Consider the following 11,980-nt stretch of genomic DNA (forward strand, 5'->3'; position numbering starts at 1 on the left):
GATTCCTCCGATGGCGCACTAGTGAGATCTTCCATCCTATAAAGCAACAAGGAAATACAATCCACTGAATATATTATCGACACTTTATGTATTGTAACAAATTTATTTTGTGCGCGTATATTTTTTACATATCACATATATATATATATATATATGGCACAACTTTTTATGACATTAATTCGTTGATATATTACAAGATGTTAGTCGGATGTTAAATTGTTACTTTATATCTTTGGCAGAAACTTGCATTTGTAATTCTTGAGGCCACCACGTGGGTTTGACAACTTTTATATTTATGCCTGATACATTAAGCTGCCGAGCATTGAGGGATTCATTTATGCGCATTAAACCTAATCCATACTTGTCGATACATCCCCGAAATTTTCCTACAACATTGCCAGACTCGTCGAAAATTTTCTCATCGTAAGCAAGCGATTTATTCGCGATATCATCAAACACCAAGGGCATCAAGCGCTTTCTAACTACGCCTGTATGATATGTTCGTGCAGTTAATTCCTGACCGACATAACAACCTTTGTGAAAACTAACGCCATGCAAGTAATCACAATTGATCTCCAGAGGTAATGCCTTTCCAGGTGGTAAATCACGCACACCTTCCCCTATTCCTAATTTATATCGGAACGCTTTGTAATTCGCTTTGACATTCTTAGATAAGGATACATCAGAGTCTAAATGTTTGATTATCTCATGCTTATCGATCTGCAATTCGGCTAAAATTCTCAGACCTAAATCGGGCAATCTTGGATCTTCGTATATCATAATATTATCTATAAACTTGCTGGCTTTACTATTTAGCGTGCTACATGGAAATATCATTCCTTCCAATTTGCGCTTTCCATTTTCATTCACTATTGTTCCATTATCAAGGTGCCTAGTCGAATCAAACATTGACCAGATACTGATTTTATCCCCTACATGTTTTATATCTACTTTTCGTCTTACACGATACGTCTGCAAGTGTCTCTGTAAAGATTCAACAACTTGCGAATCACATTCTACATAATACATATCGCTTTGTTCACTCTTGTATATTATAGCATCGTACATTACTCTGCCTTTAATGTTCAAAAACAACGTATAAATATTAGGTGCCCCTTCCGCGAGATGCTTCATATCGTTCGTTATTAAACCCTGAAGAAAAGTGGAGGCCTCATTGCCGCTTACACGCAGTAAACTTCTATCGTTCAAGCGTTCTAGTATCTTGCCGTCAACTTGATCGGAATAGTGTCTAATCGCATATCTTTGGTGGCTAACGATTCCTTTATTACGCTTGCACACGTGGAAAGCAAAGCGCTTAACAAGAATGGTCATCGTGGCAGACATCATGAATTTAACAATTTTGGTTTCTACGAAAAATACACGTATCCAATAGAACTGATAATAACAAATTCTAACCTCTAAATACTACAAATTATTATTATTACAAATATAAAAATATTTTAAATCTTACATTTTATATAGCAATTTGATCACGTATATTCCAAGTATATGATTTGACAACTTGACAATTCTATTTGTTTGTGAAATACAAAGCTGTATAAAAAGGCCGATCAATAATTTCGAAACTATTAGATCAGCGGTTCGGCGGTATATTGAAAGTTGGAGGGAGTTGGAAGAAGGGAGTGATATTATCGACAACTGACCACTGACTCCTACATTATCGACCGTTTCTGATGTACAAGTTATCACAAGTGCGTCCTAGAGTGTGCTCGAATTAAAGTCATAGACTAAAGTCACTAGATTATATCTAGTGACTTTAGTCATAGACGTCATGGAGTTGAATTGCATTTAATTGACCAATCAGGACAAAAAGATTCAGAGCAAAGATTTCTTTCTCCCGATTGGTCAATTAAACGCTACCCCACAAATAAGGAATTTGAACAAACTCTAAAAAGATCCCAGAGTTTTTGATCACATACTATACATACTTGATTCTAAAAAGTATAAATAAATTTTTTTTTTTTTAAGTTATCAAATCGTATATACTGATACACCTATTTGATACTGGAAATATACGCAAACGAATTGCCATATAAAAAGGTATAAAAAATATTTAAAAGTTTTGGGATATTTTTTAATGTTCGTTTCATTATCGCATTTTTCATGGAAAATAAAAAAATTTCAAATTCATTATATTTACTACACACGATGACTACATGAATATGTTAGTCATTTTATTTTCCAAATGTATAAACTGCATTTTTCCTCTCTTCCTAACACTTAAATTTTTGTAAACTTAATTTTCAGAATTTAAATATATATATTTTTCTAAATTTTCTTTTTTATATTTTTTAATATCCTTTATCTTTGTTAATCAATGAAAAAGTAACATTTATTACATATTACTTCTGATATTATTGATCCTTACAAATGTTTTGTATAAAAATAAAGATAATGTTTAAATATAAAATACAATATAAAATAAAATTTAGATACAAATATAAAAAAATGTTTTAAATTTTTCTACAATTTAAATTTACAAATGTTGACAATGTAGTCTTTCAATATTTTAAACCTTATTGTCAATTGAATTGCAGTTTGGTAACAACAAATTCTGGCAATAAAAACAGGCAATAATAGGATCTGTTGTTGGATTCTCAAAGGTGTTTCTATGTGATGTATTTCACTTTATTTACTTTCTTTGTTTTAACAAAACAATGATAATTACAATTAGATATCAGTCGCTCGCATTTAATAAGGCGATTGTTCTGCATTTTTTAGTGCTATTTTTATTTTCTCTGCTCATGTTAATAATCATTTTACTATATATAAGTGATATATCTGTGGATGACATAATATTCTGCAAAGTGTGATACGAGAAATTATTAGTAGAAAATATGTTTTACAAAATTTTCCTGGGTAATATATTGTGCAGCTCACACATTAATGACTTTTTCAAATACCACTTTGATGCTTCTATTTCTTTTAACTAAAAATTAAACTACCTTGTTCTAATCCTTATTTCAATTTTATTACTTAGAGTAATTTTTGTTTCAAGATGAAAACTGATTAGAAATTTTAAGCACTAATTTTTTTGAAAACTTAATGATGTATCTTATAAAGATATTAAATTTATGAAAATTCACAAAACTTAAAAATAGCAAAAAAATGAAATATTTTAATGTGCACAGATATTATGTAACATTACAAGTAACATCACAAGTGTGCAGGATATGTAGTATTTATAAAACAATCGGTTAGTATATTAATCAATATTAGATTGCAGTAAATACATTGGAATATAAATAAAGTCAAATGAATTGTTTGCTGTATTAATAAAGATATAATTTTATAAAAATAATTTTTGAAAAATTGGAGAATTCACAAAAGTTTTTTAAATATTATATAAGTTGAAAACTTAAAATTACAAGAGTAATTTTAATACAACTATTATAATAGAATTTCAATAAACAATGCAATAGATTATTGTGCAATGTGAAACAATTTTAAAATAATACATGTATAGTAATGCATTATGTAATGTATCGTGTTAATCCATTAGCGCATAACCAGTCTTTGCGCATATTTGTTACTGACCTTCCAATTCAGAATCGATACTTCTTATATTTGCTGTGCAGTGTACTAATGTTAAATATTAACAGTCGATTCTCTCTTGGGATATTCAAACTATCTATATAATCATCTATATCCGATAAAACAATGATTCTCAAACTTTTAACGTATATACGAATTATCTCGCAATGTCAAGCGCAGTTCCTGCTATTTGAACATAAAAGTTTGAAATTATTTTTTTAATGAAAACATATATAAAAGTGCTATGTATTGTGCTTCAATAACGCAACGTGGCACACAAATATTTATTGTAAGAAATAAATAAAATTCATTATATATTAGTTATATATGTATAATATTATAAAAATGTGCATTATAATATTTTTTACTATATTTCTGAAAAAAGAATAAATTTAAATAAATTTGGCATTTTTATATGATTTTTCCAGATTATTTCAATTAAATTCGCTTTTTCATTTTCTTTTGCACATACATATATGATTTAGGGGAATCCTTAATAGCATATATTTTTATCTTTGCCACGATGCCATGTATGTGTCAGGTCGTAATATCTTTTTCTTGTTCAGAACCATAATATAATAAAAGAAATATCGCTATAATAGAGAGCAGTCCCTTGTAAATACAGCGCGTCATATATTTCTATATAACTACATCACCGCCATTAGGAAACGCGGCGTCATCGTCGTAGGCATTGTCTTCCCTTTTTTTTTTTTTTTTTTTTTTTTTTACAAACGATTCGTATACAACCTGGTTCGATCAGAAAGATCGGATGATACGGGATTACACGCCATCGTTATTTACAACCGACGATCCGTCACGAAAGGAGATTCTTGGTCGGAGTATCCTCCCGGCGGAAGTACTTCATTATTGCACGATAATATCAGTATTATTGAGACACGACTGTGAAGGTCGCATTAACGATCATGTTCAAATTACAATTAATCTACGAGCTAATGGTTACATCGCGCTCTTTGTTGTTCTACATCACGCTATATCTATGATAAGGGGAGACTGGCCAGAATGTACGCAATTTATTATTGCTTTGGCTATGATGTGTAGTAATATGTTAGTGTAGAATATCTTCTTGTAGAAACAATTAACGTTACGCATAGCAAACAACGGAGTGAATCCCGATAATCTCGCCGTGAAAAGCTCGTTTAAAATGGTGAAAATGCGGATAACGAACCATGTGGTTTTTTTTTTTTTTTTTTTTTTTTTTTTGCTTTCGTTTACTTTGTTTAAGCAAAAGTTGTTAAAGTCCGCTCTTTTATTCTTCACTTGCCGCGGCGCCCCAAAGCAGAATTTTCAAATACAATGTAATATATTTGCCGTAAAAGCAAGCATCAAAATGACGAGTAAACAAACGGCGTTAAATCAAATTAAAAAACAAAACGCAACAAGGAGTAACTTTGTTCGCGAAACGTGCTTTGCACATCAGCAGACTCCACGTCGGACCGTTTCAAAGGGAAAAGCGTACAAGAAACAAACCATTGCAATTAATTCTGTTTAGATAGAATCTCCGTTGCTTTTCGCCAATTTTTTTCAGCTAGATATTTTAAGGATTAAGGAAATATTAATCGCTGTCGTAATGCGAGGAATCGTGTTCCAGAATAAACCAGCAGAAAAGATCATGGCCTGCGACAATATAGATGTAAAATTATGCAAATTATGTCACTGACGTTTTCGTAAAAACGTGTGCAGCGACTTTATTTACCCTATATGAAATTACGCTGACATTTTTTGCATGTTTTGTTTGTTCTTAAATGACAGTTTGTATTACGTGTTTTCTTACAGAGTGTAACCGTCTCGAGAGTAAAAATCTCTTTATTCGGAGCAGAAATTCTAAAGTATTTCTTAGTACGCGCGCTTCTCTTTTACGTATTTTCTGTTACAGTCAAAGGACATTCTCCTCTTCAGTGCCTGATGTCCACTTCGTCCGTCGCTTGATTTTCCAGTGTGCAAGGTCTATGAAATTCCTGACCTCTTTCATGCAGCCATTTGTTTGCCACTGTAAGTAATAATAAATACAAGTTATAAAATAATAAATAAATAACATTTTTAATTGTGCTCTTTTAGTATGTGTTATTCATAAATTATTTAAATATTTATAAAAAAAGATATTAGAGTAATAGTATAATTTAAAAGTAACAAAAAAATAATACACGTGATTTTCATAATGTATAAAATAAAATAATTAATAACGATTCGCGAAGCACATATTCGAACGATATATACCCCACTTAGACCCTGTAAGTACTGGACAAGCCGCATGTCTGGTTTTAAAATCTCCCTCGCCGTTAGGCTTCAGATTGTACCAAAACGCCGCGCTACCCTTTTTCGGCCAAAGCGATATATTGATGGCGGTGAATACGGTACCTCCTCCTTGCTCGACGTCGCTCATCTGTTATAATGAGACAGCGTTATTTCATGCTCGTCAACTCGTGATAAATCGCAGAGAATTAGATGACTTACGTAATACAGAACCGTTGCGATTCTGTTGCCCGTCCCAAGACTCTTGAACGCATTCGTCTCTTCTTTCTGCATGCGCAAAATTGAAAATTGAAAATTGAAAATTGAATTATTAACGATATTGCGCGGCCGGAAAATGGTTGCTCTTCAACGAGATCAACTTACCCTGGCAAAATCGAAATGCGGCTCGTAGTGACCGCCGATGCCGTAATTGACAACCTGAAGCTCCTCAGCGGTATCGATAGACAAACTTGTCATATGTTCTACGCGTTTACTTACTGCCGCTACGTGTTTGTGCTCGTGTTCTTGAAGCCACGCGCTTTTGCTGATTCTGTAATTAGCTATCTCTAAGGCACCAGTCTTGTAATTTTGCACTGTAGCGCGCTTAAACTGTAACAGCAATGCACCGGATTATTCGAAAGATATATTCTTACAATTTCATCGCACTAATGATATATAATAATATAAATATATATGGTATCTCGAAAGAATCTCGCGGGGTGCTCTGCAGTGAGATAATTGTCGGGTAATTGTTGGATATTCTAGCTAACCAAGCTATTTACCCTAGGTTGAGCCATTCGTTTGATCGTCTCGATTTCCTCGTCGTTGATTACGTTGTGATAAACAACTATCCTTGGATCTAGATACGCTTCCTCCTCCTTGAACGGCGCGATTTTCAGAAATGGAATTCCACGGTCGACGTAACGGCACTTGAGATTCTTCTCCACTTCTAGTGGAATAGATACCTCGCCGCGACAAAGCATTTCGTACCTCTCTCTCTCCGTCATTTCCTCCCACGTTTTCACCCTTTCCTCGGCGACAGTAAAGTTCTGCAAGGCCGATAACGAACTTTACGAACGCTCGCGCAAATGTGATTTACCTCTTAGAGCTCTTTTCGCATCTCCGAAAGTAATGGTCGACGAGAAGTTCTCCGTTGTTTAATGATATCTTTCATACTAATCGTGATAAACTAGTTTGTTACAGTAATTTACTATGATTATAATAAAAAAAAAAAAAAAAAATCAGTATAAATCCCATATGAAATTGTTTATTTTCATTATCTTATTTCTATTAATAAAGCGGGGCTTTTTGCCTTGCCCGCGATTATCCCGATATCTCTCGTTGAACTTTACCTGTTCAGGTATCGCTGTGTCGTCCTGCCCATCCTCACCTCGTTTCTTCTTTGATTGACTGGCCTTACTTTGAATCTCCTTTTGATAATACGCGCGGTTTCCCAGTGCTCTCTCGTGTGACGGAACCAATTCCAACAGCTCGTTCGTCATACTCAAAGCGCGGGCGACATTACCTGGAACGATGATAAGACGGAATAATATATATGACACGTGTTACCAGAAAGGTAAAGTAGTAGAATGTCTCTTTAGAAATTTTTTCCGCGCCATGTAGTACATCGACATGCATCCGTAATGTACTGTCAAAACCTTGCATGTATGTCGAAAATGCCAGATATTCCAAGATGTCGGGCTTGGAAGTGGTGGTGGTGTTTTGCTCCTCCTGCAGACGATCCATAGCCTCCTGCATCCATAACACCGTGTGATAGTAATCGCGATTGTGATAAGATTGTCGACCAAGCTCGAAGCAATCGCTTGCTAAAAAAAACATGGAATTATATAGTATACGTAAAATAAAATATAATATTCAATTTTTTTTAGAAATTTTTATATTTTTTATTAAACACCTTTCATACACGAGGCATTACGTTTAAAGTACATTCTATTCTATTGGATTTCTTTCTATTTACAGCAAAAAGTACGCGGAATACTGATGCTAAAAAAGTTAGTCCGTTAATTAATTTTCCTTCCGCAAAGCCGGAAAACCTCCTTTTTTATTTACCTACCTACCGGTTTTGCAAAACTTTGGCTTATTATATACTTTTATATTGTTAAGAGTAGCGCATTATAAAATTTATATTTTCGCGAATGATAAGACTTTAAATAGGATTCTTTGTGTCGCGCGAATCACTATATACCGTCCCCTTTCTTAACGTTAGATTTGTCGTTTTTTTATATCGAAAAAAATTTGCGATTCTTCACGAGATTGTTACGCACATAGTCTTCAAATAGTTGGAGAAAATAAAATTTTCAACATTCAGAAAAACCACGTCTCTCTTTAAGTGATTAATCATTTTTTTTTTTTTTTTATTTAAAAGAGTATTTGAAATTATAAAGGTCCCGGGACGTCTTTTGAAACATAAATTAATAACAGTTTAATTTATGAAGAAAAAAAAAAATACTGTACATACCGGTCAGACCGGTGCTGTATTGCACTCCGTTGAGAACGCCTCTCGCAACTTGCGCGGTTTCGAGCTTGTATGTGTCCTGCAGCCTCATCAAAGCGACTGCAGCACCATTGAGGTCTTCGTCGGTCGGGAATTTTAGATCGCTCCTGGAATTCGTGATGTTTGCTACGAAGGACTTGCCGACATCTTCGGTTATCAGTTCCTCGACCTTTTTCCAATCGGTGGTCAACCGTTTGACCAGCAGATAAGCGTTTATGGGATTCGATAGGTACTGCTGGATATTCCTGGATGCCTCTTCGTGCTCCCTCGCGTAATCCTCTACGTTTCTAAAAGAAAATATTTGCAATTAGTTTGGAAAGCGTTGCGCAGTAAATTTTTTTTATCTCTTTCTTTCATTTTTTTCTAAATTCATAGATTAGAAAATAGAGTTCGTTATCGTGGATAAAAATACAATAAAGCACATAAAAGGACATGTAGAGAAAGAAAGAAAGAAAGAAAGATGGAAACAAAATTATTAAACGTAATTATATACCATATAAATTTATCACAAATGTTATTTAAACTCATAAATATGAAAGTGTGAGATATCGAAAATACTTTTTAATTATATTAAAAGGAATAAAGGCAATTTTTAATAATTTAAAAATTAAAATTAATCTTAAAATCTTTTATCTGTAAAATCCTCGTACAACTTACAATTAGTACACAATGAATCGTTCGATAGAGTGCATTTCACATTGACCAGATATTTGTTAAATTGTTAATTACTTGGTTTATTAACGTAGTTAATCAAACAGTCGACGTAGTCGAAAATTATCGGTATTATCGGGATTATATTGTTACCGTTTACAGCTATACAAAGGGATTAAGTCTAAATTCAATCGAACAACTTGTGCAGGATCTAATGGCGTGAAATAATTTATTAGGCAGTTGAAGCCTTCCTAGATTATTCAGCAGACCTCTCTTTACACAATTTGCTTAACGTTAGCTACATGCGACATGTAAAGTGCCACGGCGTGCAAATTTTAGCTGAATCAGTCTCTAAATAGAGTAGAATTCACAAACAAGCTTCCACAGACATCACGCTCACATTGTACTCGCTAATCTCATATGACTCTCTATACTTTATACAGGGAAATAATCAATATTATTTTTTAGAGTAAATTTTTTTGCGCTTTATATTCCTCCCCCTTTCTCGTCTTAAATTTATTTTAAATTTATTTTATACGCATAAAATTATAAAATGAAAATTATTTTGCGACACGTATTCATGCCGAGCAAAAATAAAGTTTCAAATTGATTAAACAATCCGTGAATAAATATATATACATCCTGTATATATGATCTGAGGGCGACAATTAGACGAACAGCAGAAACAGTAAAATTAATTTATCTTTTAGATGAACAATTCTCTGTAAAATTGTACTGTCAAATTATTACGTGTTAGATTTAACTCTCGTATAAATAAATTAGTTAAAGAAAGTCGTCTGTAATTTGCTTATTGTTAGTTTCCAATTAATCATAGAGGTATTCTGCGCGATCGTATTATTAACTGCGTTTTTCTCAAAGCCATTGTTGTCAAAAAATGCAATCGTTAACTTTATAATAGTCGCTATTTTGTTCAAAATGATTTTTTTTTTTTTTTTTTTCAAAAAGCCATGGTTACGTAATAGCAGCCTTATCTACTTGTAAGATTAAAATATTACTAAAATTTTCTCTTTTAGACCTCTAGAAGGCCAGAAATCTTGACAACCATCAAGAAACTTTTTTCGACGCGCGTGTACGCGAAAGGAATTTTCTTTATAATATGCATAGCTCATCTAAAAACTAATTAATATCTCCAAACTTTTTTTAACTTACTTTTTAAAACATATATATTTTTAAATTATAAATAAATAAGTTGAAAGCAAATATATGTTAAATATGTTAAATATGTAAATATATGCCAAAGGCAATTTTTCACTCTAGTGTATGTAGTCTTATTTGCTTAAATAATTGATGCGCAAAGAGACGAGACGAGACGAAGAAACGAGGAGAGGAAACTTCTTATCTTTGAGAAAGGAAGAGAGGCACGTTCCGTCGCAAATCGCCGTCCAATTACAATTGGAACGTGCTACGCGCTATCGTCTATCGTGTGATATCAACTCTGTGGCGAACGACAGAGACGTTTCCGACACCTGGCGACACCATTGTCCTCGGTGTCACACGACGGCGAGGCATGTCCTTTCAAGATAGGGAAAGAGATGACTTATCTCGAGTTGCGAATCTTCGAGAAGCAGACGCTTTCCCGTCGATTCCTTCTCGCATTTAATGTATATATAGTCGAGACGAGAGACTTTTTCTCAATATAAACGACGAGGAGATCTGTCTGAACGATACGATGTTTCAAACGTCCTTGAAGAAGAAGCCGGCAGAAGTGCATCGGTCACTACAAAAGAGACATACTAGAGTCAACTTTTTTTAATACAAAACGAGTCAAGAAAATTAATGAAAGATTTTCTTTTCCTAAAAGTATATTGAATAATACATGGCCACACGAAAGAAATTTATAATGACTAAAAATATCTTCTCTCTAATATTTTTGAAAAGCAAAAAGAATTCGAAAAAACCAATACAAAGCTAAACATTTATACTTTTCAAAGAGACGATCGCAAAGATAGATGGATGCTGTCAAAGGGATAACTTTTATTTTCTTAAATAAATAAAATAAACATGAGTAACGCGCAAAATTTATGAAATAAATTCTTAATTTATATTTGCAATTTTTATTTGGAAGATTATATATTAATTATTTCTTTTGTTTATGAGAATTTAAATGTGTATAATCGAAACTGATAATATGTACATATTGAATGTGCTTCTCAATTCTGCTTTTCAAATGCGAGATTTTTGTGATGAAATCAATTGTGAGTAAATTGATGAAACAAAAAGCATATTCACCATATGGATCGACAGGTTGGTCATTAACTATGGTATATGACGAGACACAATATAAGTTACGGGAATTAAACGCGGCAGGTGTGCGTGACTTCGAACGCTTCTCTCTCATCTCGGCGACGTGTACCTCACATCTGACATTTGCAGCTGTTACGAATTGCGAGAATGGTACTCGTTACAATCGGGCCAGAATAAACGTAAACTGTCAATATCCGTATCATTGTTCATAGATCTTAATTCCCGAAATAGTCTAACTGCATCGCAGCGAGCAACGGCATATATGTACAAAAGGTATAGTGATATATAGGTATAGTGAAATATATTATCAAAAGGATATTCTCTTGTAAAAGTTGCATGAATTCTTCTTTAAAGTATTACTATTTTATATTAGATATAAATAATCGAAACAAAGGAGAAACTTTGGCAAGTTTCCTTCATGTTTCAGTAACTTGTGAAGCAATGAAAAAAATTCTTTTAAATTACATTGAAATATAAAAAACTTTACAGTTATATAGATTAAAAAACATTTATATATGTTTTCTATACATGTCAAGCGCGCGTGGACAATTTAAACCCGATAGACTTAACCGGTTGATAAACAGTTATCAAAGCATATGTCGCATATATTCCGTTCATGTATTAACGTATGTAATGATTTTTTTTTTTTTTTTTTTTTTTTGGTTACAGAAAGAATATTTCGCGTTAACAATTATAAACGACATATCAATACGGTAGGAAAAAAGGTTTATTAAAAGCGGAATG

At 33.1% G+C, this 11,980-nt stretch overlaps 2 protein-coding genes across 4 annotated transcripts in view; both read right to left on the reverse strand.

The window, feature by feature from the left end:
• Positions 1 to 83: 83 nt before the first annotated feature.
• Positions 84 to 1,613, reverse strand: LOC140669785 (putative transferase CAF17 homolog, mitochondrial). The gene is made up of 2 exons (XM_072899898.1): positions 1,472 to 1,613; positions 84 to 1,367 (listed from the first exon to the last, which is right to left on the reverse strand). The coding sequence occupies exon 2, from the start codon at positions 1,345 to 1,347 to the stop codon at positions 220 to 222; it is 1,128 nt and encodes a 375-aa protein (XP_072755999.1). The 5' UTR covers positions 1,348 to 1,367; positions 1,472 to 1,613; the 3' UTR covers positions 84 to 219.
• Positions 1,614 to 4,107: 2,494 nt separating this feature from the next.
• Positions 4,108 to 11,980, reverse strand: part of Ph4alphaefb (prolyl 4-hydroxylase subunit alpha-1) — a 167,675-nt gene continuing 159,802 nt past the window's right edge. For all 3 annotated transcript variants that reach the window (XM_072899158.1, XM_072899159.1, XM_072899160.1), the window contains 8 exons: positions 8,285 to 8,607; positions 7,464 to 7,631; positions 7,158 to 7,330; positions 6,588 to 6,854; positions 6,190 to 6,414; positions 6,028 to 6,093; positions 5,791 to 5,956; positions 4,108 to 5,563 (listed from right to left, as the gene is read on the reverse strand). In XM_072899158.1, coding sequence (XP_072755259.1) covers positions 5,469 to 5,563; positions 5,791 to 5,956; positions 6,028 to 6,093; positions 6,190 to 6,414; positions 6,588 to 6,854; positions 7,158 to 7,330; positions 7,464 to 7,631; positions 8,285 to 8,607 — 1,483 coding nt within the window. In that variant the 3' untranslated portion in view covers positions 4,108 to 5,468. The remainder of the gene's footprint in view (positions 5,564 to 5,790; positions 5,957 to 6,027; positions 6,094 to 6,189; positions 6,415 to 6,587; positions 6,855 to 7,157; positions 7,331 to 7,463; positions 7,632 to 8,284; positions 8,608 to 11,980) is intronic.

Source organism: Anoplolepis gracilipes, chromosome 9 (genome assembly GCF_047496725.1).
Source record: "Anoplolepis gracilipes chromosome 9, ASM4749672v1, whole genome shotgun sequence".
In the NCBI taxonomy this organism is placed as follows: domain Eukaryota; kingdom Metazoa; phylum Arthropoda; class Insecta; order Hymenoptera; family Formicidae; genus Anoplolepis; species Anoplolepis gracilipes.

Excerpts from the sequence above, each read along its gene's own strand:
- LOC140669785 (XM_072899898.1), bottom strand. The coding sequence starts at position 1,347 with ATGATGTCTGCCACGATGACCATTCTTGTTAAGCGCTTTGCTTTCCAC.